Genomic DNA, 27,993 nt, shown 5'->3' on the forward strand with positions numbered 1-27,993 from the left:
AGGAAGACTTGAAGATTGCAAAATTAAATCTAAGATTCCAGATTCTTTCAGTAAAAAAGGATATAGGTTCAACAAATTTTTTAAAGGAAGAACATAGTATTTATGCTTCACGGTAGATAAAGTGGTTTGCCTTGAGATGAAAGGAAGAAAGTGTTTTTTTCTAAAAAGCCACCATATGAATTTTTCTGCTTTTAAATCTTTGTAATTAAGCTCAATCTTCTTTTGCCCTGGGTATCATGTATTTTTCCTTCTTCATCACAACAGAGGTGTTAAAAAAAGAACAGTTCTGAGGTTCCTTCTCTGTGGAAATAAATAGCATAGATCTAAATAAGGCTGTTTATGCCTATTTTAGGAAGCCAAACACATATTATAAAAACCAACTTAACAGGATGTGGGATTGCCCCCAGTAAAGCAGGGTAGCATCCTTACTTGTTTTAGTTCCCTGAAATACACATTGAAAACATATTTAATGAGTGCCACTAATCAAAATAATAAGCCTGATACTCTCCACTAAACTGAATTAATGGTTGTCTGTAATGTATTGGCTCTCTTCCCTTCCCCAGTTCTTTTTAACAGTGGATGAACTGATACTATGTTTAATTAAAAACAGGTATTGAGATACTTGTCCTCTCTCCTCTTAACCCTATGATGCTGGAATAAAAGATGCTGTAGTATATAATCTAGATTTTTAGGGGATTGGAAGGATCCTCAGACCACCTCAGAACATCTGTCTGAAGGCAAAACAGGTTCTATTTCTAGCCTGTCTTGGTCAAGATGGTCTCTGAAAAGCTGAGGTTTTTCTGCATTTAACTGGTTCTGGGATGAATCTGTGAAGGTTCAATTATACACATTAGACAGTATTAGAGGCTACTATGTTTCAGGAGTTGTTCTTAGTATTGGGAGGAAGCTACCATTTTAAAGCTTACAGTTTAGTGCTTCCATCCTCTTTCTGGATGTTTCCTCCACTTCTCTCTATTCATATTATTCTGGATTTTTTTTTGTGGCTCTTCTCCTTCAGTGTTACCACATTGCTTATTAGATGCCTAGTCTCCTTTCAGATTTATGAAAACCTTTCCAGCAGGGATGAGGTTGCGATATTGCTTCCTTCACCTCAGACTTCCTTAGTAGTATCTGATGATTCTCAGTCCAGGTGACCACCCTTCTTATGTGAGCAGAATTTGGATTTCTTTAGAGGGAACAGACCTGATGGCCTGGGCTCATTGTTCTTCTCTAAACCAGTAAAACTCTGGCCTGTGTTTATGCTTCCCCCCAATTTTGATGTGTTGTATTTTCATTTAGTTAAAAATATTTCCTAATTTCCCTTTTGATTCTTCTTCAACCCTTGAGTTATTTAGAAGATTTTATTTATTCTCCCAATATTTTGATTTACAGATAGCTTTCTGTTATTGATTTCTAAGTTAATTCCATTGTGAATGAAGAACTTGTAATTTGACTCCTTTTAAATTTGGGGGACTTGTTTTATGGCCCAAAATATGGTCTGTATTTTTTACTTACATAATAATGATGCCATTCAGGTGCTCAACGTAGCTTTTGAATGGAAATGTTTAATAATTTCTAGCCTTCAATTTGCCAGTTTCTGGTTGGTGTCCATAAAGCCTAGGTTATTTCTAAGGAATGAATGCCAAACTAAGGCTTACACCTTCCCAGTGTCTTCTTGTACTTCTATGAGTTTCCAGAACAGGGGTGATGAAACCAGGTTAGTGGGTCACAAACAGCATTTAAAAAAAATGGAATATAAAATATTAATGCTTTAGGTGTAGTAAGGGTGATAATTGTTTCATGAAACTTTTAATTATATATTTGTGTCCCTGTGCCTGTGGATGTTACTAGTTGTGATGTATGTATCATATTTTTCTTGTTACGAATTGCTGTAAGGAAAGTTTGAAAATCATAGCATAAGATCCTTAGATAAAATCAATATTATCAAAAATACATGCCACACATTCATATGTGTACACATACATGTATGTATGTATATATAGAGAAAGCAAATGAACATACATACACATACAAACACACATACACATATATACACACACACACAATGTCAAATGTTGTAGTCTCGGAAACAGTTCTGTTTGTTATAATCTTCAATGCTCATTGTTTTCTGCTAAAAGTTGTAGCATTTTATAGTCACTGAAGTACAACCACAATATTCAAGAATAGTGCTGGGTGATACAAAGATGAATTGATTTATTATGCAGAAACTTATTAAGTGCCTTCTATATACCAGTTATTTGGGATAGACATGTAAGAAGTGATATTTAATAACAAATATTTGGTTGAATCACAGACCTGTACCTCTGAAACAAATGATACATTATATGTTAAAAAAAAAAAGATAGTAGGAAGGGAAAAATGAAGGGGGGAAGTTGGAGGGGGAGACGAACCATGAGAGACTATGGACTCTGAGAAACAAACTGAGGGTTCTAGAGGGGAGGGGGATGGGGGGATGGGTTAGCCTGGTGATGGGTATTAAAGAGGGCACATTCTGCATGGAGCACTGGGTGTTATATGCAAACAATGAATCATGGAACACTACATCAAAAACTAATGATGTAATGTATGGTGATTAACATAACATAATAAAATAAAATTAAAAAAAATAAAAGTAAAAAAATAAAGCTTGCCAAACCAAGCTTTTTAGGTGCCCCCCCAAAAAAATTTGGTAAATATTGAAAGGTATGTTTATCTTTTAAGTAGGTTTTAAGAAATAGGCTGCTAGCTTTTATCATTTCATTTTGTCTTTCTTTTTCCTGAAGCATCATCTTTCTTGATTAGAAAATGCTCTGTGTTGTATGTTCCGTTATGTGTCAAAATTCTATTAGGTATTTTGAAAAGTTGTATGTAATTTCCTATCATGTTTTTCTTAACCTCTCAGTGTCTTTGAACACAAACACTCCTCTTCAAAGCTTATGGAGTAGTGTTTATTTCTAACCTTTTATAAAATATAAGGTCTTGGGAAAAGATAAAAAGAACCTTTTTCATTCCCTCACATTTCACACTTTTGTTTCTCTTGAGCACGGCTGAAACTGTGCAAATGGCCTGAATTCAAGTACTGGAGCATTGTTGGCTCCAGTGTTGATTGAGGATAATGGGCTCTAGTTACTACAGCCTTGAGGTGAGTATTGTTTTGGGTCAGGAGAGTGCTGGAGTGGAAGTCAGATGGTATGAGCCTTTGTTCTAGCTTTGGCTTCATGACCTTGGTCAAGAAACTCATAGTTTTTATTTTCTTTATCTAGAATGTTATGCATTGAACTAGATAATTTCTATGGTCCTTTCTGATTTATAATTTTAGGCACACCTAAATAATGTTATTTGCTGTTTGTTTTGTTCAACTAACAGTAAAAACGGTCACAAACAAATATTGAGTATGGCACAGTGCTCTGCTGCTGTATGAAACTTGAGTTAAAATCCTATTTACTTTGAGAAGTCAGAATTGAAATAAATGTTGGCGTCTTAATGTATAAGATTAATGAGTCTTTTAAGATGTCTTTGATTAAAAAGCATATTTGTGATACAAATAAGATATATTTCTGTTTTTGTACCAGTATCATAACAAGCTTTTCTAATTCCATTTAGCTTCCATCTGATTCACAGGTATCTTTATACTTTAAAGATTGTTTTATCCACATATTTAGAAAACTGCCTTATACAGCTACCTTACATGTAGTAGATTTTTTTGGATTCTAGTTAATACATTTATGGAGCACCTTCTGTATGTAAGGCATATAGAAAATGAAACAAGGAGAAATATGGAAAAGTGACATATAACCAGCATTATCTAAGAAATTTAAAATTATTAAGGGTAAGAAAAGTACCATTAAAGATTAGGTAGACTTAGGAAAGTACCGTAAGAAAAATATAACATACTTGAACAGAAAGAGAGTCAAAAGTAGGAGAGGTCAAATTTATTTAGGGGAGATCAGGAAAAATTCTATGGAGGAGATGGAATTGGATATAGGTTTGGAAGAATGGGTAGCATTTTCAAAGACAGGGTTCATAAAGGAAGCTGCAGAAATGAAGGCATCAGAAAGTACTTGTCCTGTTCAGGAAGGAACAGATAATCCTGCTTTTGGGAAGCATTTGGGGAATAGTAGACATGAAAGTTCATACTGTGGAGGGCCTTGAAGACCCATGATGAGGAATGTGTCCTTAATGCAGAAGTTTGGGGAAGCCATTGAAGTTTTTTGAGTAAGGAAGTAACATTCTTTTTTTTTTTTTAAGATTTTATTTATTTGACAGTGAGAGAGGGAACACAAGCAAGGAAGGGGAGTGTGAGAGGGAGAAGCAGGCTTCCCGCTGAGGGAGTCCAATGTGGGGCTCCATCCCAGCACCCTGGGATCATGACCTGAGCCGAAGGCAGACAGGCAGACGCTTAGTGGTTGAGCCACCCAGGCACCCCAGGAAGTAACATTCTTAATCATATTCTTAGGTATGCATTCTTGCCCTCACAGAATAAGATTGTTTACCATTTGTAATTACAAATCTGATGAGTGTCATGAAAAGGGGAGTATAAAGTACTATGGGAATATAGCAGGAACCCTTTGAAGGATTCAAGGAAAACCTTAAGGAAATGTTTAAGATAAGACATAAAGGTAAAAGTAAAGTAAATGAGTGTGGGGGGGGGGGGGATGAGGGAGGTGCTTAGGAGTCTTCTATCTAAAAGGAAACTAGGGACAAGATAGCATTGGGGGACTTTAAAGTAATAACTGTTACAGAGAACATTGGAGGAAAATGGTTGCAGGTATAAGGCAAGAGAGAAGGAGTCAGATGATGGAAGGCCTGGTAAGCCATTTTAAGGATTTATAAATTTTATGTTAAGGCTAATAAAAAATATTGAAAGCGTTCGACATGGTACTTTGAAAAGATGATTTTGAATACAGTGTCTTGGTAGAGAAATAGGACAAGTCAGTGAAGACATTGCACTTGTTCAAGTGAGATCTAAAGAGGGTCTGAGCTAAGATGGTGGCAGAGGACATTTGGGAAGAGGGTTATGTGAGAAATATTATAGGGTGTTTGTACCACCTGGCCTTTTTGAGTTGGATCTGACCCACCCATGCCTACCTCTAATTGGCCTTTCAAATCAGCTCTCTAAGGCGCAGTGGTCGAGGCAGTCTCTACAGACTCCTACTACCCAGTCTGTTCTCAGATACTTTAATAGTGTCTCCCTGGTTTGAAACTTTGGCTTCTGGAAATGTCTCTTTTTGCTCCTCTCAGACGTTTTTGCCCTTTGGACCTCAGTTTTTCTATATCCTGGAATCCTTCCAGTGGGAGGGATTTGGACAGTCTGAACAACTTGGTACTGATTAATGTGAGGAGGTGGGAGGGGTTGGGGTGGATGGGACGTGAAGGGAAGAAGGAATCAGACTGTGATTCTAAGGTTTAGAGTTTGAATTACTGGAAAAAGTATATTTTTATCAGAATACTTCATAAAGTAGACTGAAATACAGTTGTTACTGGGATGTCTTGGATTGTCTAAGATACATTTTTATTTATGTACTTCCTATTATGGAAATATTATATAAAGGTGACCGGGAGTCTTCTCTTTAAGAGGAAGCTGTGTTTTAAACTAGAGGCAAGATAGTATTTTGGGAAATTGAGTCATTATGGCTGCTGTTGAAATCACCGGGGAAAAGTGGTTGCAGATCTGAGACATTGGGTAGATAACGCCCCTAATCTTGACCTCAAATGTTTATTCTAAATTGTGTTCTTTATAGCTCTGATTCAATAAATACTACTTTGATACAGCAAAATCAGTAGCATCATTGCTTTCTTCATCTTCTTCCTTTTGTGTGGAATTTGGCTGCATTATTATTATTATTATTATTATTATTATTATTATTATTGCCTTTACTAGAGATACCGGATCCAAGGAGGTGCAGCTAGGACCAGTTTGTTGAAGTGAGTTTTGTTCCTATAACTAAATTAATTGGATAGTGTCAGCATTTTGAAGTCTTCCAGGAAGAATCTACATGGTTAAAAATAAAGCTGTTCTTTAATTCAGGGGCTTAAAGAGGTTCTGTATTTGGAGACCTTTCTGACAATTGTTTGATATCTCTCTATTGAAATAGCTCTAGTCAACTGGATAAGGAGATCAGAGCCTGAACTGTAAGCCCATGAAATGTTTATTTACAGCTAAACCAAATATAGCTCATATATCCTTTTAGAGACAATATAAAAAATGCAGTCTGGTAAAATCACTGTCTTGTTTTAGGAGTTTTGAGGTAAAGATGGTTGTGTCCATGAATTGCCTGTTGAGCCAGGATTTTTGTTTTTGTGTTTTTTTTTTTAATTTTATTTTAAAGATTTTTATTTATTATTTGACAGGGAGAGAGAGACACTGAGAAAGGGAACACAAGCAGGGGGGAGTGGGAGAGGGAGAAGCAAGGCTTCCCGCCGAGCAGGGAGCCCGATGTGGGGCTTGATCCCAGGACCCCGGGATCACGACCCCAGCCGAAGGCAGATGCTCAACGACTGAGCCACCCAGGCGCCCCGAGCCAGGATTTTTGAAATAATGTTTTCGTGTGCTTTGGATTCAGTAATTTAGATTTTTGACTGTAAATCAGTCCCTGTGCACAGGCTATTTAATGTCCTTTACACACATCCAGTGGGATATATATTCTATTACAGAGATTTAGACTTTCTGAATGTTGAAGCTAGAGTACAACAAAGCTTTTTCAGTCTGGTCAGCATAATTTTTTAGAGAATATTTATTGCATAGTGTCATATTAGGTTTGATGGTAAATAAGGCAACTCTGACTTGTTCATTCTCTACTGTTCAGATTGGACTCTTACCCTTCTGGGAGCTGAGAGATTAATTCAGGCTTCTCTTTTCTTACATTCCCCTCTTTGTTTCCTTTTGTTTGTTTACTTTCTTTGAATTAGGCTGCCTCATCTACTTTTAGATTTTAAGTTCCCTAGAGGCAGGGACTGTGTCTAGGTTGGTTTTATGGAGAACACTCAGCATATTGTGGGGTGTTATAAACATACCATCTGTGACAATTTAAAATTCAGTTTCAGACCTCTTAGTACTTTGCTTTGTGTCTATTTGGTTACAGAAATCTGAACTAGAATAGAGGTGCTTAGCCATGTAAGGCTATATAAATCCATTAAGTCCACATTTTTGTGGACTTATAATGCTTCTGTAGCTCCAGTCAAAATATAGGGACAGTACCTTGTAATCTGCCTTTCATTACTATATCTTATATTTTTATTTTGAAATTTAGATACCCTAATTAGTTTTTTTTTTTTTATTTGAGTGTTAATCACATTGGAATAGAAAATTGTTTCACTGACACAGACTACTTTCGTCTGGGGCATACTTTACCAGTTTGATGATATTTATTGCCTGATCTGTGTTTAGGTATAGTGTTAGTTTGTTTTAAGCTTACTTTGTCTCAAAGGAGGAGAAGGATATTGGATCAACTATATATTTCAATTGTAGCTTTTAAAAGTCACTGGAAATGAAATTATACATACACACATAAACACATATACACAGTGTGTTTACTATAATGAGTTCTTTCCATATATGGATTTATACCTAGTCTCATTGTTTGATAGGCATCTGTTACATTATCGGATTTCTACATATTTTTGTTAGGTATATTCCTGGCAGTAAACTTGCTGGGTCATTGAGTATTCCAGTGTTCACCTTTGGTAGTGAATGTCAAACGTTCCCTCATCCACCAGCAGCATGAGCGTTCAGTTGCCTCACACCTTTGCGAACCTTTATGCTTTTTTCTGGCTTTTTCATTTTAACCATTCTGTTGGGTTTGTAGTGGTATAGCATTTTGGTTTTAATTGCATTTCCTTGATGTCTAATGAAGCCAAGCCCCTTCTCGTATGTATATTGGCCATTTGGATAGTTTCTTTCTTTCTTTCTTTCTTTCGATAGCCTCTTTTATAAAATGCTTATTCAAGTCTGCCTTTTAAAAATTGATCTGTAGATAAAGTTTTTACATATTCTGGATGTGGGTCTTTTGTCAGATATATGTACTGTAAATATTTTCCCCTATTTGATGGCTTGCTTGCCTTTTAACACTTTTAGTGTGTCTTTCAATGAACAAATGTTCTTGATTTTAGTCAAGTCCAAATTTTTCATTTTTTTCTCTTATGGATAGTGCTCTTTTTGTCCTGTTTAAGAAATTTCTGCCTCCTTCAAGTCATGAAGACGTTTTATGTTTTCTTTTAAAAACATTCTTGGGCCACCTGGCTGGCGCAGTTAGTGAAGCATGGGACTCTTGGTCTCAGGGTTTGGGTTCAAGCCCCATGCTGGGTGTAGAGATTACTTAAAAATAAAATCTTTTAAAAAATACATAGGAGCGTTATTTTATCTTTCATATTTAAACTTATGATCTATTTAGAATTGATTTTTTAATAAGATTTGAGGTAGGGGAGGCCAAGGTTTATTTTTTTTCCCATATGGATACCCAGATGACCATCTATTGAGAAAATTTTTCTTTTCCTCCATTAGAATGTCACTGACTTCACTTTTAATTTTTGAATGCTAAGTTTGCCATTGTTTTCTTTCCATTTGCAACGCATTGATAAAGTAAGTACTCATGATCCCACTCAGATGTCAAACACCATCACTTTTGCTTCTACATCAAAATTGCTATTTGTTTATCAAAAACAGTGATAATATCCTAAGTTGGGTTTAAAGGATATGTTGTCCATTTCTTTCAAGTGCAACTGTCTGCAGTGAAGCTTTGTAGAGCCCTAAGGAGGTACCACCCCATTGAAGTGTGTGAAAGGCACCCCCTGGATTTGGCTCATGTCCTGTGTGGCAAAATGCAGCGGGCCTGACTGCTACTTGTAATAACTAGCACGTACAAAAGAAAAAAGAAACAACAACAGCAACAAAACCATTAACTTTTCTGTGCTCCACTTTTTTTTTGCAAATAAGGGTTTATATAGTTAAGTACAGTATTGTAGGTGCCAGGTTTAAAGGGGTGGAGTAGGAAGTAATCCCTGAGGCAATAAATGTGGTTTTTCAGAATTTACCAGCTCTTACAACCTTATCTATTAATGTTTCATATGTTTTTTTTTTTTTTAATTTAGAAGGTAGTTTGTGTCAGTCAAGATATTTTATACCAGTTCCTTACTAGATCACACTTCTGTCTCAGGAGAAACTTTCTAGAACTCTTTAGAGCATTCTAAACTTGAATAAACACATTCAGAAGGTGACCCTTAAAGTGTATAGCTACTCTTACATGTATTTTCTTGGAGATACAACTACTTTTAAGTTTCTAAGAATCCAGAGGACCTCTTTCCTATACCTTTTAAACTATATTTTAGGAAGTTATTTTTTTTCCACAAACCAGTTCTTGAATTTCATGCATCAGTATAATCATCAACAAATATGTTGGACCAGTGATTTAGGAGGATTATAAGCATCATAATCTGATTCCAGTAAGTTAAGTCTTTAAAACATTGGGAGGGTAGAGTTGGGATGAGAGTATAAAAATAGAGTCATGGTGCACCTGGGTGGCTCAGTCGGTTAAGTGTTTGCCTTCAGCTCAGTTCATGATCTTAGGGTCCTGGGATCGAGCCCTGCTTTGGGCTCCCTGCTCAGTGGGGAGTCTGTTTCTCCCTCTACCCCTCACCCTGCTCATGCTCTCTCTCTCAAATAAATAAATAAAATCTTTAAAAAAAATAAAACAGAGTCATGATCCGTATTAGACAGGATATGGAAACATTTAATAAACTTCTGCTATAATTAGTCCACTGGTTAAATTGATCATGGGACAGAAAAACAAAAATAAAAAATTGTCCGTGCCACCAACTGCAGCCCTGTTTCTGGGCAGCTCTGTTACCAAGGATTGCCAGTGGTTGGAAGACAACTTTACTTTGAGACTGGTCAACTCAGCACTTGGAACTCAGCTCTTGGAAAAGCAACCAAAAGCTATATATCCTGACAGTAGGTCAGCAGCATCCTAAATAAGCTATAAGGGTGGAATATTTAGAGTTTTGAGGTCTTCTAAACCAGAAAAACCAAAACCAAAATTTGCAACAAGAATTTTGTGTGGCTTTGGCTACTTTGGTAGAAATCATACATTCTGTAAATTGAAAATAGTTGTGGCAGTAGCATGAGTTTTTAATATTTTAATGATTAATATTCTTTTGAGATTCATTTTTAGGTAAGATTATATATTACTTAAAAGGCCACCCTAGGGGCGCCTGGGTGGTTCAGCTGAGCGTCTGCCTTCGGCTTGGGTTGTGATCCCAGGATCCTGGGATCAAGCCCCGCATTGGGCTCCCTGCTCAGCGGGGAGCCTGCTTCTCCCTCTCCCTCAGCTGCTCCCCCCGCTTGCTCTCTCTCTGTCAAATAAATAAAATCTTAAAAAAAAAAAAAAAGGCACCCCAGTGTTTTTAAGTAAACTGCATTATTCTCTCTTAACATCTGTTGTTATGATACTCTTTTTATTAAATGCATTCTGCATTGATTCTGATTCTGTTGTCAAATCTAATCATATGTATTTATAAAAAGATTGAAATTTGAGATGTCTATTCCCTGCTGATCATGTTATTCCTTAAATTTTATTGGTTAACTCAAATATCACACACCTTATATAAAAGGCATTGTGCTAAGTATTGTGGAAGAATCCATGAATAAAATGCATTAAAGTTCTGGTTTTAAAAAAATATTCTGGTAGAAGAGGAAAGGGAGGGAAGAAATTTAGTATTTATTAAGCATCTTATTATACATGCCAGGTATTAAGCTAGGTACGTCTGTGTTTTTTGTTTTTTTTTTTAAGATTTATTTTATTTATTTTTTAGAGAGAGTGAACAAGCGAGTGGGGGAGGGGCAAAGGGAGAGGATCTCAAGCAGACTCTACACTGAGCATGGATTCCATAGCAGGACTCTATCTCAGACCCTGAGATCATGACCTGAGTCCAACACTTAACTGTCTGAGCCACCCAGGTGCCCCGGTACTTTTGTGTTTTCATTCAGTGGTCAGTATAGTTCTTCAGGCTTACCAGTGATGTCCCCAGATGAGGTACTTGAGACTCAAAGAGGTTAAGTTGCCCAAAGTCACACAGCTAGTAAGGGTTAGTGCAAGGCCAGATTTGATCCAAGTCTGACTCCAAAACTCATGTTTTTAAAGTGGCTGTTGAGAAGATGACCACTGTTAAGGAGAATGGGTATAACTAGGGCATAGGGAACTAGAAGGAAGGTTATTTTAGGAGAAAGAAAGTTACGAAGGCCAGAAAACTTAGCCATGTAAAATCCAGGTAATCAGTCGAAACCTGACTGTATGGTTCTCAAACTTTTGGTTCTTAGGACCTCCTTGTATTAAAAATATTGAGGGGGGTGCCTAGGTGGCTCAGTCCATTAGGTATCTGACTCTTGATTTTGGCTTAGGTTGTGGTCTTGGGTTCATGGGGTGGAGCCCTGCTTTGGGAGTGGAGCCTGCTTGGGATTCTCTCTCTCTCCCTCTGCCCTTCCCCCTGCTTGTGTGTTCTCTCTTTAAAAAACAAACAAACAAACAAACTGTTGAGGGCCTCAAAGAGCTTTTTTGTTTGTATGGTTATGTCTCTTAATATTTACCATATGAGAATCTAAAACAAATTTAGAAATAGTAATTTAGAAATAACAAACCATTACATATTAACATAAATAACATTTTTATTAAAAATAATTTTTCCAAAACAACAAAAAAGTGGCATTGTTTTATACATGTTCAGATCTCATTATAGTCAGGCTTATAGATAATAGTTGAATTTTCACATTTGCTGAGGAATTCAATCTGTTACAATATCACATATCATATAACTGGAAAACTCCACTGTATACTCATGAGATATTGAGAGTGAAAAAGGCAAAAACATCATAGTTTTATTGTGAAATTAATGTTGACCTCATAGACCTCTTGAAAGTGTTTTAGAAAACGCAAGGGAGTTCTTTGGAATATTACTGGGTGAGTTTGTGAATGGGAACCCAATTGAGTGTGTAGGGTTGGGACTAGATAATGAAAAGCCTTCATTGGTTGAGTTTGATTGATTTTAATAAGCAGTGGGGAGCCACTGAAATTCTCTAAGGGAAGATTGAAATAGAGCTGTGCTTTTAGAAGATTATTCTACAAATAATGCATAGAGTTTTGGGAAGCAATTCAAGTTGTACTATAACTGGTTTTTGAGGTAACTGTAGGAAGCAGTATAACAAGTATTGAGAGTATGTTGTATTTTCTTCTGACTGTAGATGAAGGAAAAGAGAGAAAAGAGTCAAAACAATGAGGAAATTTTGAGCCTGGTGACTGGGAGACTACTATTCTATGAACAGGTGTAGGAAACACAGGAAAAGAAGCAAGCTTGAGAAAGAAAGTAGATTAGGTTTTGGAATAAAAAAAAAATTTTACAATATTATTTATGTTGAAATAAATGTAATCTTATAGAAAAGTTACAAAAAATAATGAAGTTCACCTGTATCCTTCACGTAATTTCCCCAGTATTTACAACTTACATAACCAAAATGAAGAAGGCAACATAATGAATTAAACTACAGACCTAATTCAGATTTTACCAGTTTTTCTACTGTCTTTTTCTTGTTTGAGGATCCAGTCTGGGATCCTACATTGAATTTAATTGGTACGTCTCCTTAGTATATGTATTCTTTAATCTGTGACATTTCCTCAATCTTTCCTTGTCTTATAAAAATTATTTAGTGAAAAGAGAAGATGCTTATTATAAGTGTAGTGGAAAATACCAATGTCATTTCATTTTTTAAAAATGCCTAAGAACCTGAGTAAAAAAATCACTATCTTTTATTTAAAAAGTTACAGAACTATTATTAAAAAGTTGAAACAAAGGCTCAGTTAAGTGGCTGCCTTTGGCTCAGGTCATGATCCAAGGGTCCTGGGATTGAGTCCCGCATTGAGCTCCTTGCTGAGCGGGGAGCCTGCTTCTCCCTCTCCCTCTGCTGCTTCCCCTGCTTGTGCTCTCTCTCTCTCTCCCTCAAATAAATAAATAAAATCTTAAAAAAAAAAGTTGAAACAATATAGAAGACATAAATGAAAAGTGACAACCCATTCCCAGAAATAGCTACAGCTACTAGTTTGGTGTGTATTCTTCCATTTATTTTCTATGCATGTATGTGTATATGTTATGGGATCTAATGGGCATACCCTTCTGTAACTTGTATTTTCCACTCAAAAACTGTATTATAAGCACATAACATCTTTTAATGTAGCATTTACAGATCTAGCTCATTCTTTTTAATGGCTGCACAGTGTTTCATAATGTGCTGTATCATGAAACCATTCTCTTATTGATGGACTTTTAGGTTATTGGTTTTTTCGTAGTTATACAGAATGCCTCACTGAACATCTTGATATATGTATCTTTGGGTATTTGGACCATTATTACTATGGGATGAAATTACTGGTCAGAGATCATATGCATTTTCCACTTTCACAGTTATTACCAAATTACCCTTCAAAAGGATGTGTCTTAACTTAATCCCTCCAACAGTGAATGACATGTTTATTTTCCACCAAAGTTATGGTTGAAGTATTCTAATAGGTCAACAGTGGTTTGGTTTCGGTAATGGTCTTATGGGTGTTTGACTATGCATTGCTCTGTTTTTTCTTTACAAAGCACTACTTTGCTTTGTTTTGCTTTTGTAACACAAACACACACTCACATATATCTCCTAATTCAAAATAAATGGTTTTAAATGCTTTGTCTTTGGAATTTTTTACTTTTAATCAGCACGAAGAGGCCTAGGTGAGGAGCTAATGAAACAGTTATTGGAAGGCTACATATAGAGTGCATCCTAGATTTCAAGGGAGTTGGTGGAGTAGGAAGAAGTGTTCAAGGAGTGAAAGCCAGGGTCAGGTTGTAAACTGTACTTTAGAGGGGCTTCCATGAGCAGTGAGAAATGTGGAGTTAAGCTTTGGCTCTTAACGTATCTTACAGACTTGAGCAGTTTGTATAATTCAGTGTTAATTCTTACAGAGGCAGTGGAGAGAAGTGCAAAGGAAGAGATTACTAATCCTAGAATTTCCTTTTGAAATAACATAGGAATCACTAAATTATTTGTAATACTCCATATGTGGCTATGATGATAAAAATAGGTAAATAAGAATGCCAGTTAAAACAAACCATGAAGCAGGTTATAAGACTGTTTCTGAGAAACTTGGAGTAAACTAAGTTGGAATTTAACGAGTATAAGTAGTTCTTGGTTTCTTGTGTCTTATCTAAATGTATACTGGCTGGGGGGGGCAAGATGGCAGCAGAGTAGGGGACCTCGTTTCATCTGGTCCCTCGAATGTAGCTGGATATCTATCAAACCATTCTGAACACACACGAATTCAACCTGAGATGTAAGAAGATTTATATGGATCTCTACAAGCAGAAAAATGACTACTTTTTGCAAGGTAGGAGGTGTGGAACCTTGAATCTTCAGGGGAAATATCGGAAGATAAACGGAGGGAGGAGGGGGCCTCCAAAAGCTGGCCACTGGAAAGTGAAATAACACCGGAGCAAGAAATCGGGACCCTGGGAAATCTGCTCTAGTGAGAAACACCCCTTTCTGAGAGACACAGGGGATGAACAGGGCAGAATTCTAGGTGGATCATTGTGGTCTCTGGATTCCAGGAGACTCAGAAAGAATGGGGGAGCCTGAACCGATAGAATACCCAAGCAGTGGAGCAGGGAGACTGGTTATGGTCAGTGAGCCCAGAAGGGACTCTCAGCTCCGGTCACCATAAACCTTGAGCCGAGCCTGTAGGGAGACCGCTGTCTGCCTGACCACCCTGAAAAGGACTAGAAGGTGCGGGCTGTTTAACATTCTAGGGGAGATATAAAACGGCTTGTGCCCAGGACAGGGCAACAAATCTCAGGGCCGCGTGGCCCATGAAAGGACACTGGTGCAGCACCTAGCATGACCTGGGAGCTGCACAAGAGGGTGCACATACGAGCCCATGCCTGCTAGCAATTGCAAAATCACAAAGCGCAGAGATGCTTGTGGGTACCCATAACTCCACCAGGAAAGGGGCAGTGGGCGGGAGCCACGGGATTCAGCAGTTTGGCCCAAAAAGAGGCTGCATCCACGACTGGGAAACAGCTCTCAGGGTGACCACCGAAGGGACACTGGGGCAGCACTCAGCGTGACCTGGGAACTGCAGAAGAGGGTACACGTGCGAGCCTGTGGCCGCTAGCAGTTGCAAAGTCACAAAGCACAGAGAGGCTCGGGGTTCCCTGTAACTCCCTCGGGAAAGATGTAGCGGGCATGAATAGGGCAAGTCTGTGGAGTTTGGTACACAAAAAAGTGGAGATGGTTTGACCTGGAGGATTTATTGAAGAAAGGGGACTGTGACCTTGTGGCTCTGGGCCAGAGATTTCTGCATGGCCATATTTGCTCTAACCCTCTAAAGAGAAGCAGAAAGCCACCAGGGAACAAAAGCCACACACACAGCCGATCAGCTCACATTAAGCCCATCCCCCTAACAAGGGGTGGGACAACTACACCCAGGCAGAGACTCCTGAGAAGCCGAGCAGCAGGCCCCTCCTCCAGAAGACAGACTGGAAGAACAGGTGAATCATAAGCTTATTTCCCACAGGACTGTCAAACTCCAGTGCTAGGGGAAAATAATATAGGGAGCTCCAGGTGTTCCCTCACGACTCGTTGTGTATTCAGGCTAAAATTTTACATTTCTTATTCTTCTTGTTCTGTTCTTTTTTTTTTTTTTTTTTACCCTGTTCCCATTTCAAATAGATTCTTATTTCCCAACTTGTTTTTAGTCGCTTTTTAACTTTTTTTTTTCACATCTACGTTTTATAAGATTTATGCCCCATACTAGCCTGTTTTCACTCTATTCAACTTTATCTTGATATATATATAAGTTCTGATTTCTTTGTAATATACTGTCTTCTAACAAGGAGACCAAAAATCAGTCAGGAACAGGAAGATCACCCTGTTTTGTCCATCCAGAGAGATTATAATCTCTCCCCCCGCCTCCCCCCCCCCCCTTTTATTGTTTTGGATCATCTTGACTTTGGTCGCATATCTCTGGTAGCTTTCCACCACTTCGGATTTTTTCTTGGGGGCATTTTGTGTGGGTCGTGGTTGATATTTTGGACTCTGTTCATTCACTCAACCATCCCTCAATAGAATTACTAGGAGGAGGAACTCTCAATAAAGAAAAGAACCAGAGACAATGTCCTCTGCCATAGAACTAATGGATATGGATATAAGCAAGATGTCAGAGATAGAATTCAGAATAGCAATCATGAAGTCAATAGCTAGGCTTGAAAAAGGCATTAGTGACAAAATAGAATCTCTAAGGGCAAAAGTGAGATCTAATCAGGCATAACTTAAAAATGCTATAAATGAGATGCAGTCTAAACTGTATACTCTAACAGCCATGGTAAATGAGGCAGAAGTGTGAATCAGTGATCTAGAAGATAAGCTGATAGGAAGGAAGCTGATAGGGATAGGCAGCTAGTAGCCCATGAAAATAGACTTAGATCAATGATGCCTTGAAACATTGCAATGTCAAAATTATTGGGATTCCGGAGGGAGTGGAGAGAGAGACAGGACAAGAAGGTATAGGAAATCATAGCTGAGAACTTCCCTAATCTGGGAAAGGAAACAAACACTCGTGTCCAAGAGGCAGGACCCCTCCCAAAATAAATAAATAGATCAACACCCCAACGTATAATAGTGAAACTTGCAAATCTTAGAGCCAAGGAAGCTATCCTGAGAGCAGGTAGGGGAAAGAGATTTCTTATGTACAAAGGGAGGAACATCAGAATAACATCAGACCTATCCACAGAAACCTGGCAGGTCAGAACGGGCTGGCAAGACATATTCAGAGTACAAAATGAGAAGAACATGCAGCCAAGACTACTTTATCCAGCAAGGCTGTCATTCAGAATGGATGGAGAGATAAGGAGCTTCTAAAACAGACAGAAACTGAAAGAATATGTGACCACCAAGCCAGCCCTGCAAGAAATATTAAGGGGGATACTGTAAATGAAGAAAGACCCCCGAGAGTAATAGAGGCTAGAAATTAACAGAGACAATCTATAGAAACAGGGACTTTACAGGCAATACAATGGCACTAAATTGATATCTTTCAATAGTTACTCTCAATGTAAATGGGCTAAATGCTCCCATCAAAAGACACAGGGTTTCAGATAAAAAAAGCCGGACCCATTCCTATGCTGTCTACAAGAGACTCCTTTTACCCATTCCTATGCTGTCTACAAGAGACTCCTTTTGAACCTAAAGACACCTCCAGATTGAAGGTGAGGGGATGGAGAACCATTTGTCATGCTAGTGGACCTGAAAAGAAAGCTGGGGTAGCAATTCTCATATCAGGCAAATTAGATTTTAAACCTAAGACTGTGGTAAGAGATGTAGAGGGACACTATATCTTATTTAAAGGGTCTACCAATGAGAAAAATCTAACAATTGTAAATATCTATGCCCCCAACATGGGAGCAGATTACATAAACCAACTAATAACCAAAATAAAGAAACATGGATAATAATACATTAACAGTCGGAGACCTAAACACTGTACTCACAGCAATAGACAGATCATCAACAAAGAAACAAGGGCTTTGAATGACGCACTGGACCAGATGGACTTCGTAGATATATACAGAACACTCCATCCTAAAACAACAGAATACTCCTTCTTCTCGAGTGTGCATGGAACTTTCTCCAGGATAGATCACATACTGGGTCACAAATAAGGTCTCAACATAAGATTTGGGTATCTTATTTTCAGACCACATGCTTTGAAACTGGAACTCAACCACAGGAAACATTTGGAAGGAACTCAAAACACTTGGAGGTTAAAGAGCATCCTACTGAAGAATGAATGGGTCAACCAGGAAATTAAAGAAGTACTTAAACAATTCATGCAAGCCAATGAAAATGAAAACACATTGGTTAAAAACCTATGGGATACTGCAAAGGCAGTCCTTAGAGGGAAGTACATAGCAGTCCAAGCTGCCCTCAGAAAATTAGAAAAATCCCAAATGCACAAGCTAGCCTTACACCTAAAGGACCCAGAGAAAGAACATCAAATAAAGCCTAAAGCAAGCAGCAGAAGAGAAATAATAAAGATTAGAGCAGAAATCAATGAAATAGAAACTAGAAGAAAGTAGAACAGATCAACGAAACTAGAAGCTGGTTCTTTGAAAGAATTAATAAGATCGATAAACCTCTGTCAGACCTATCCAAAAAAAAGAGAAAGGACCCAAATTAATAAAATCATGGTAAAGGGGAGAAATCACGACTAATGCCAAGGAAATAGAGACAGTTATTAGAACTTATTTCCAGGAGCTATATGCCAAGAAACTAGGCAGTCTGGAAGAAATGGATGTATTCCTGGATACTTATAAACTACCAAGACGGAAACAGGAAGAAATAGACAATCTGAACAGACCAATAACCAGCAAGGAAATTGAAGCAGTCATCAAAAACCTGCCAAAAAACAAGAGTCCAGGGCCAGATGGCTTCCCAGGGGAATTTTAAAGAAGAAATCATCCCTATTTTCCTGAAGGTGTTCCAATAAATAGAAATAGAAGGAAAACTTCCAAACTCGTTCTATGAGGCCAGCATTACTCTGATTCCCAAAACCAGACAAAGACCCCATCAAAAAGTAGAATTACAGACCAATATCCCTGATGAACATGGATGCCAAAATACTCAACAAGAGCCTAGCCAATAGGATCCAACAGTACATTAAAAGGATTATTCACCATGACCAGGTGGGATTTATTCCTGGGATGCAAGGGTGGTTCAACATTCACAAATCAATGAGATACAGCACATTAACAAAAGAAGAGACAAGAACCATATGATCTCAATTGATGCAGGAAAAGCATTTGACAAAATACAGCATCCTTTCCTGATTAAAACTCTTCAAAATGTAGGGATAGAGGGAACATATCTCAATATCATAACAGCCATCTATGAGAAGCCCACAGCGAATATCATTCAGTGGGGAAAAACAGAGAACTTTTCTCCTAAAATCAGGAACATGACAGGGATGCCCACTCTCACCACTTCTGTTCAACATAGTACTAGAAGTCCTAGCCTCCACAATCAAACAACAAAAAGAAATAAAAGGCATTCAAATCAGCAAAGAAGAAGTCAAACTCTCTCTTCGCAGATGACATGATACTTTATGTGGAAAACCAAAAGACTCCCCCTCCCATAATTGCTTAACTCATACAGCAATTCAGCAACATGGCAGAAAACAGAATCACTGCACAGAAACCAGTTGCTTTTCTATACACTAACAATGTGACTGAAGAAAGAGAAATTAAGGAATTGATCCCATTTACAGTAGCACCAAAACCCATAAGATACCGAGGAATAAACCTAACCAAGGAGGTAAAGGATCTATACTCTAGAAACTACAGAACACTTACGAAAGAAATTGAGGAAGACACAAAGATCTGGAAAAGCATCCCATGCTCATGGATTGGAAGAATAAACCTTGTTAAAATGTCTGTGCTGCCCAGAGCAATCTACACATTCAGTGCAATTCCTATCAAAATACCATCAGCAGTTTTCACAGAGCTGGAACAAACAATCCTAAAATTTGTATGGAAGTAGAAAAGATCCCGAATCACCAGGGGAATATTGAAAAAGAAAACCAAAACTGGGGGCATCAGAATGCATCAGTTCAAGCTATATTACAAAGCTGTGATCATCAAGCAGCATTCTATTGGCACAAAAACAGGCACATAGATCAATGGAACACAATAGAGAGCCCAGAAATGGACCCTCAACTCTATGGTCAACTAATCCTCAACAAAGCAGGAAAGAATGTCCAATGGAAAAAAGACATCCTCTTCAACAACTGGTGTTGGGAAAATTGGACAGCCACATGCAGAAGAATGAAACTGGACCATTCTCTTACATCACACACAAAGATAAACTCAAAATGGATGAAAGACTTAAATGTGAGACAGGAATCCATCAGAATCCTAGAGGAGAATGTAGGCAATAACCTCTTTGATGTTGGCCACAGTGACTTCTTTCCTTTTTTTTTTTTTAATTTATTTATTTGTCAGAGAGAGAGAGAGCACAAGCAGGGAGAGCAGCAGGCAGAGGAGGCAGAGGGAGAAGCAGGCTGATGTGAGACTCGATTCCAGGACCCTAGGTTCATGATCTGAGCTGAAGGCAGATGCTTAGCCAACTGAGCCACCCAGGTATCCCCACAGCAACTTCTTTCAAGACACATCTCCGAAAGCATGGGAAACAAAAGCAAAAATGAACTTTTGGGACTTCATCAGGATAAAAAGCTTCTGCACAGAAAAGCAAACAGTCAACAAAACAAAGAGGCAACCCACGGAATGGGAGAAGATATTTGCAAATGACATTACAGATAAAGGGCTGGTATCCAAGATCTATAAAGAACTTCTCAAACTCAACCCCCAAAAAACAAATAATCCAGTCAAGAAATGGGCAGAAGACATGAACAGACACTTCTCCAAAGAAGACATCCAGGTGGTCAACAGACACATGAAAAACTGCTCCACATCACTTGCCATCAGGGAACTACAAATCAAAACCACAATGAGATACCTACCACCTTACACCAGGTAGAACGGCCAAAATTAACAAGACAGGGAACAACAAATGTTGGCAAGGATCTGGAGAAAGGGGAACCCTCTTACACTGTTGGTGGGAATGCAAGCTAGTATAGCCACTCTGGAAAACAATATGGAGGTTCCTCAAGATGTTAAAAATAGAGCTACCCCATGACTGAGCAATTGTACTACTACATATTTACCCCAAAGATACAGATGTAGTGAAAAGAAGGGGCACCTGCACCCAATGTTCAAAGCAGCAGTGTCCACCATAGCCAAATAGTGGAAGGATCCAAGATGTCCTTCAACGGATGAATGGATAAAGAAGATGTGGTACGTATGTACAATGGAATATTACTCAGCCATCAGAAAGGATGAATACCCACCATTTACATCGGCATTGATGTATTTCGCATGTAGTGAAATAAGTCAAGCAGAGAAGAACATATCATTTGGTTTCACTCGTATGTGGAACATAAGGAATAGCACAGAGGACCACAGGGGAAGGGAGGGAAAACTGAATGGAACGAAATCAGAGAGGGAGACAAACCATGAGAGACTTTGGACTCCGTGAAACAAACTGAGGGTTGCAGAAGGGAGGGGAGTCGGCGATGGGGTAACCGGGTGATTGGTATTAAGCAGGGCATGTGTGGTGATGAACACTGGGTGTTATATGCAATTGATGAATCGTTGAACACTACGTCAAAAACTAATGATGTACTAAATGTTGGCTAAGCGAACATAATAAAATAAAATAAAATGCAATTCAAATGAAAAATAAAAGTATACTGGCTGCTGAGTAGGCTAAGAATAAAAGAGTGGGATTTTGGTTTGTTTGGTTGTATTTTTGTTGTTATATATTTTTACCCTCTTAGCACATCTCAGAATTCCTCATTTTTCTTTTTTCAAATTTAAGGTCTGTATTTTTGTGGGTGAGGGAGGGTATATTTTGATCCTTTTGTTTTCTGTTGGTCAGTCTTTCTGCACCCATGTACCATAGTTTCAGTTACATATTTCCAAATATAGCAGGGTTTGAGAAATGGATAGAATATTAGATATTTAGACCCCTAAAGAGTCTAGGATGTATAAGTCTCTTCACCTAAGCATTGGTGTCATTATGTTTGATGTACTGTCAGCTGCCTCTTTCCCATAATAAGTGAGCTTTAAATAGACAACTTAAGGACCTGACCTTTGCAGTTCAGTTGTGAGATTTTTCTCTCTCTTGTCCTGAGCTCTAACTGCTCCTAAAAGAGGAGGTAGAATCAGGGCACAAAAATATAAGAACAAGATAACCTTGACTTTTCTATATTATTTTAAAGGGGATTTGAAAAACGGTCTAACATTTGAAATTTGAACATGATTCAATGCTATTACAAATAAAGTATAATTTTGGGTTGTCAGTATACAAAAATAAATGTGTGTATTTATGAATAGGTATGACTTATTCACATATACAGTATCTCTGTAAAATATGTACATGCAAATACCTTCCAGTTTTTTAACTACAGAAACTTATTTTCAGAATAACTAGTTTTCTAGTTAAAATAAGGGCAAAGTAGTCCCATTTACCCACTTACACTAATGTTTAGAAAACTCGACATGATTAATATTTTCAGAAGCAATCTCCTAAAAGCCCAGTTTAGAAAACTATTAAATAAAGCACAGTCATCTCAAATGGGTCTGTGACTTGGGAACTCCTCCCCCAACCATTTAAACTGGTTAAATAATTGCATTCTGCTCCTAGAGAATTGGATGGTTATTATCCATTCCATATTAACATTTACTTGAATGCTTACTATATGCCAGAGATTGCTGTACATTTCACATGTATCATTTCTCTTGTTTGTTACAGAAACTATGGATAAAAGTGGTAGTGCCACTTTACATTAAACTAAGGTTTGGAGAGGTAAAAAAAAAAAAAGTTTTGCCCAAGATCATGTGGCAAATGAGTAATGGCACCTGAATTTGAAGTTCAAAGTCTGCTTTTTAATTTAACCATTATCACTAAGTCGAGGACTGAAATCTTCCTCTTTATTGTTTAACTATACCTGGACCAAAGAAGCTGCTAACTCTGTTAGTTAATTCTTATCAGGAAGAAGAGTACAGCACCAGCTGTGAAGATAACAGCAACAAAAACAAATGAAAGGACCAAGATATACTGGAGAAGACTTGGAAGAAGGAGACCAGAGTTTGCACTTGACTCAGTTTTTAGCTTATATATCACTTTCTTAGGAAAGCCTTTCCCTACCACATCCTATTCCTTATTCGTCTGTGTTAGAACACTGAACTCATTGTTGTAATTACCATATTGCAATGATTCGAAGGTGCACATATTTTTCATTTTAACATTTCTAAAATCTGGATGCATCTTATAATTGATATCTTAAAATTAGTTGGTAGCATTTCTCAATTATTGGTACAAAAATAAGGATGTGATTTATGGTCGATGGCATCTTAGATTTGATGAAATACAATATTTACATGTGTTCCCATGAAAAGGTTTATGTCATTCCAACAGTTTTAAATACCAGGTATACACAGTATTTTCCAATTTCTAGTCTAGTCCTCTTTTAAGCTCCAGACCTGCATGTTGAACTAAATTTTCCTTTGATACCCCAGGGATCACCAGTTCAATATGTCTACTTTCCGAAAAAACTTGTCTTTTAGTATTCCCCCAATCTCAGTAAATGGAATCTACGTTTGTACATTCATGAAGCTAAAAAGCTACCAGTTTGACTGCCAAGGTGTGAATCCCACTTCCACCCTATACTAGTTACATGAGCACACGGAGATGTGTGTTGCCTTTATTCTTCATCTGTAAAATGGGGAGCATAATAACACCTATCTCTGAGAGATTTTAGGAGATTAAAACAAGGAGTAAATGTTAGCTGCCACTAATCTTCATGATACATATCTGTGACCTCTCTCCTTAACTCTGTACATGTAATTCATCTTCAGATCCTGTGAGAGGTAGGCCCTTCAAAATATTTCTGTCCACTTTTATCTCATTGCTGCTTCTCCACTCCAAGCCCTCATTTTTCTCACCTATAGTAACTAATAGCTTCTACTCTTTCTCATCTCTAATCTATTCAATACAAAGATCAGTCAACCATCTTTTAAATCAGATCATACAGCTTCTTAAAACCCACAATTCTTAATATGGTGTGTATTGTTCTCCGTTGTCTACCTAGCCTCTGCTTACTTTTTCAGCCTCATCTTGGGCCGCTCTACCTCACAGTGTCACTCATATCTCCCAAATGAACTCCCACTCATCCTTTACTTTTCGTCTTAGCTGCCACTGCCTCAAAGACATGTTCTGATCTTCCAAACTAAAGTAGGTACTTCAGCCCTAATGTATGATCTTTTGTATTGAATTTATACCTTTCATATTTGGGGTGAAGATAAGGAAGTTGAGTGATTTCCCCAAGGCTTGCAATGCTAATTATGGTAGAACTAGAATACCAGCCCAGGACTGGCCAACTCTAAACTCTTATTTCCATGGTCCTTCCTTTGCTTCCTTGAGAGCAGAAGATAGCATATGAATCAATGTGCCAGGCTTCCACATACGGCCTGACTTCTCTCCTCTCTTTCCATTTAACCTTCAGGTAGGTTGTTCTTTCAGTATCCATTTCTTTGTGAGCCATCTCTCCCAAATTAGATTGTAAACCTTTGAAGTTGTTCTTCCTCTATTTTTATGGTATAGTATAACATTTTTATAGTAGTTCTTATATATACCTAGCACTTATATAAATTACCTTGCATACAGTAGATACTGATTAAATATTTTTGTCTTAGGGATATTAGAGAAAAACAATATTTTAATCCATTTAATTTTTTTCAAGGTTTGGAGATATCTCATGAAGGAATTTAGTACCTGCCATACTCTTCTACCAATCAGTAACAGTACATTTTCTGTTTTTATATTTTGAATAGAACTGCCTAAAATTATTTTAAAGTAAATAGTTTTTGTCTTCAGAGATTATTATGATTGTTTCACTAGAAAAACAATTAACCTTAAGTATTTTTGCTTTGCTTCAGGAATTAAGTGATCTACAACGTGACCCACCTGCTCATTGTTCAGCTGGACCCGTGGGAGATGACTGTAAGCTTTGCTTTCCTGCTAGGATTTTGCTACCATTAATAATATAGGTTTGAACATTTTTTAATGACTCTAAAACTCCTTTGTTTGTTTCAGTGTTCCACTGGCAAGCAACTATTATGGGACCTGTAAGTATGATTCATATATGTGAAATTAATTCCCTCAGCCATACTTCATTTTTGCCATTTCACCTTTGATGAGATGTGTGCGGCTAAGGTTGAGTTTCCTTGTACTCTGAATCACTCAGGAAGCAAAATACAATTAAAGGATTTTTGATGATTTTCTGGAGCACTGGTGGCAAATACTTGTTAGGATCACTGTGATGTTTTCCTTTGCCAATTCCTTGATCATTACACATAGTCATGGGTCACCCACAATTTGCAGCCAGGCTGTAAGTTATACATTTGCTTTATCTGCTTTTAAACACAAAAGTCATTTGTTCAGAACTAAGCATAATTATTCTCACATCAACAATTTTAGTGAAAAAAAAAACAACAATTTTAGTAGGTTAGAAATGAGTCTAATTAACTCAGTAATGGAATACCTGCAAGTTAACAAGCACCAGTTTGCAAAAACTGTCTTCTCTGTTCCTGTGTGTGAGAGAGAACTGGTGAGATAATTGCAACAAATCTATATTTGCCAACTCGTGAATTTGTTGTTTTTAGTTTTGTTGTATTGTACTGAACTCAAAATTATCTGCTATTTTATGACTGGCTTTACTTAACACTTAACTACCCTTGTTAAGATTATTTCTTTCTATACCTAAGAGGCAGTTATGACTTGAAACAGACTTTTCTTTCTGTGCACAAAATCTGATTGCATAAGAATGGGCATTGACTACTTTCTGGGTGAGAATATATATACTAGTAACCTGCTTCCATGAACATCATTCTCTCCTCCCTCCCCTGAAAGAATTTTATCTAGTAAGATATAGAGGTTTTAATCATATTGCCTTGTGTTTCACTTTTAAGAACAACAATTACTGAATTCTCAGAGCAGGAGTCCTGGGCAAATGTCTCAAATTACTAAACTGTTATATTAAGTTAGTTTTTTTAAGGGTAAAATGCAATATATTTATTTAAATAACAACTTTAAGAATGTAGTTATTTGTTTTTCATTGCTTACTAAGAACCTTCAAAATACTATTACTTAAAGGCCCACCCTTACCATTTGATTTATAACCCTTCACAGATATTTCTTAGGTGAATCACAGTAACAAATGGTTACAATTATGTTACTCATACCCCCTTTAAAAAAGTAGTGCAAACATGCCACTCTATAATATCATTTGAATTTACTTACATTTTCTATATTCCTTATGAGTTTTGATGAACTAGAATTAAACTATATATAGTAAGAATAATTATACAGTACAGTCCTCTAATGTATATGCAGAAACTTGAGGAAGTAATGATAGTCTTGCTATTATTACCAAAGTGGTAATATAACATGATAAATTTAATTAAATATTAAGGAGGGGCACCTGGTGGCTCAGTCAGTTAAGTGTCTAACTTTGGCTTAGGTCATGATCTCAGGGTCCTGGGATTGAGCCCTATGTCCGGCTCCCCACTCAAGTGGGGAGTCTGCTTGTCCCTCTGCCCCTCCCCCTGTTCATGCTCTCTTTCTCAAATACATAAATAAATAAATTATATATATATACATATATATAGGAATATATATGTGTGTATATATATAAAGGAATGAAAATAGAATTTTAGGTATTTTGCTACCTTTTTTCTTTATCATTCTTTCTTGCTTGTAACATTAAATATATTTTCTCACTGCCATAAAGAAACATGGCCAAATTTCAGGGCGCCTGGGGTGGTTCAGTCGTTAAGCAACTGCTTTCAGCTCAGGTCATGATCCCAGGGTGCTAGGATTGAGCCCCGCATGGGGCTCCCTTCTCAGCAGGAAGCCTGCTTCTCCCTCTCCCACTCTCCCTGCATGTGTTCCCTTTCTCACTGTGTCTCTGTCAAATAAATAAAATCTTAAAAAAAAAAAAAAGAAACCTGGCCAAATTTAAATTCCTCTTGTAAAGTTTGTTCCTAATTTGATTCAATGAATATTGAATTTATCTAGTTTTATTTTGAACTTTTTTGCATTTTCCACATTATATTGTAAACTGTTTTTAAGTGAAGATTGGAGGTCTGAATTGTGTGTCACATAGCCTTTCCTTTTTATAACTTGGTCTTTTTAGTTCATCTCTATTCTTGCCCCATAAGGACCATCAGGGCGCCTGGGTGGCTCAGTCGGTTAAGCGTGGGACTCCTGATTTCAGCTCAGGTCCTGATCTCAGGGTCATAGGATCAAGCCCCATGTCAGTTTCCCCGCTCAGTGGGGAGTCTGCTCAGGATTCTCTTTCCCCCTCTGCCCTTACCCCTGCTTGTACTCTCTCTTAAAATAAATAAATAAATCTTAAAAAAAAAAAAAAGACCATCAGATCTTAAGTTTTATAAATAAGGTAAATAAATACTAGCCCGAACCCTTTTTCCCATACTGATTACTGCTGCAGAAAATTCTTCTTTTCTCAAAGCAATCTTGTGTGTATACCAGTCTATAAAACTCTAGACTCATAAAAAGATCTGTTTGTGTAAGTCACACCACTGTGTGTGTCCTATTTTTGTGTTTGACTTTGATGTCGTCATGATTGTTGGAGATTCTTCCTTCATACCTGCAAAAGGAAACCTGTTTTCAAGGTAAATGATTTGAACTTAGGACAGAATGATGGCATTTTTTTTTTTTTCAAATCTATTTGGGGGAAAATCATCTTAGGTTATTAAATAAATACAGTAATCACTGATGTAAAATATTTGTAATTTCAGCCTGATAGCGCCTATCAAGGTGGAGTCTTCTTTCTCACTGTACATTTTCCGACAGACTATCCTTTTAAGCCACCAAAGGTATTTTCATTTTTATGATTGATGTGACTCTTTGTCAGGGATTTTACTCTCTACCCCAAGATATGTACATGACATCAAAGACTGTGGGTAGATTAGCATGTTCAAACTATTCTGTAAAATCACTGAATTTAAAATATGGTTTCTTACTCAAATATTGGACTATATCTGTAACACGAAAGGCAGTATCTGTTATACTATATATTAGCTTCCTTACCTTTTTCCCCTCTCCTCATTAGATATATGTAGTTTGGGAAATTTTTTATGGTCAAGAATCAGACTTTTCTATTCAGGGGATTGATTATCTTTGAAAGTTGACCCTATTTCTCAGTTCTTAAGTTGTTATTCAACAAAAATTTATTGAGCACCTCCAGTGTTCTGTTACATTGGGGAATACAAAAATAAATA

The 27,993-nt window shown here is 37.4% G+C and overlaps 1 protein-coding gene across 2 annotated transcripts in view; it reads left to right on the plus strand.

Moving 5' to 3' along the window:
* The window catches only part of UBE2D1 (ubiquitin conjugating enzyme E2 D1), a 40,622-nt gene that overhangs the window by 5,002 nt on the left and 7,627 nt on the right, over positions 1-27,993 (plus strand). For both annotated transcript variants that reach the window (XM_032423641.1, XM_032423642.1), the window contains exons 2-4: positions 24,628-24,691; positions 24,785-24,816; positions 27,511-27,588. In XM_032423641.1, coding sequence (XP_032279532.1) covers positions 24,628-24,691; positions 24,785-24,816; positions 27,511-27,588 — 174 coding nt within the window. The remainder of the gene's footprint in view (positions 1-24,627; positions 24,692-24,784; positions 24,817-27,510; positions 27,589-27,993) is intronic.

This window comes from Phoca vitulina, unplaced genomic scaffold (genome assembly GCF_004348235.1).
Source record: "Phoca vitulina isolate PV1807 unplaced genomic scaffold, GSC_HSeal_1.0 scaffold29, whole genome shotgun sequence".
NCBI lineage: Eukaryota > Metazoa > Chordata > Mammalia > Carnivora > Phocidae > Phoca > Phoca vitulina.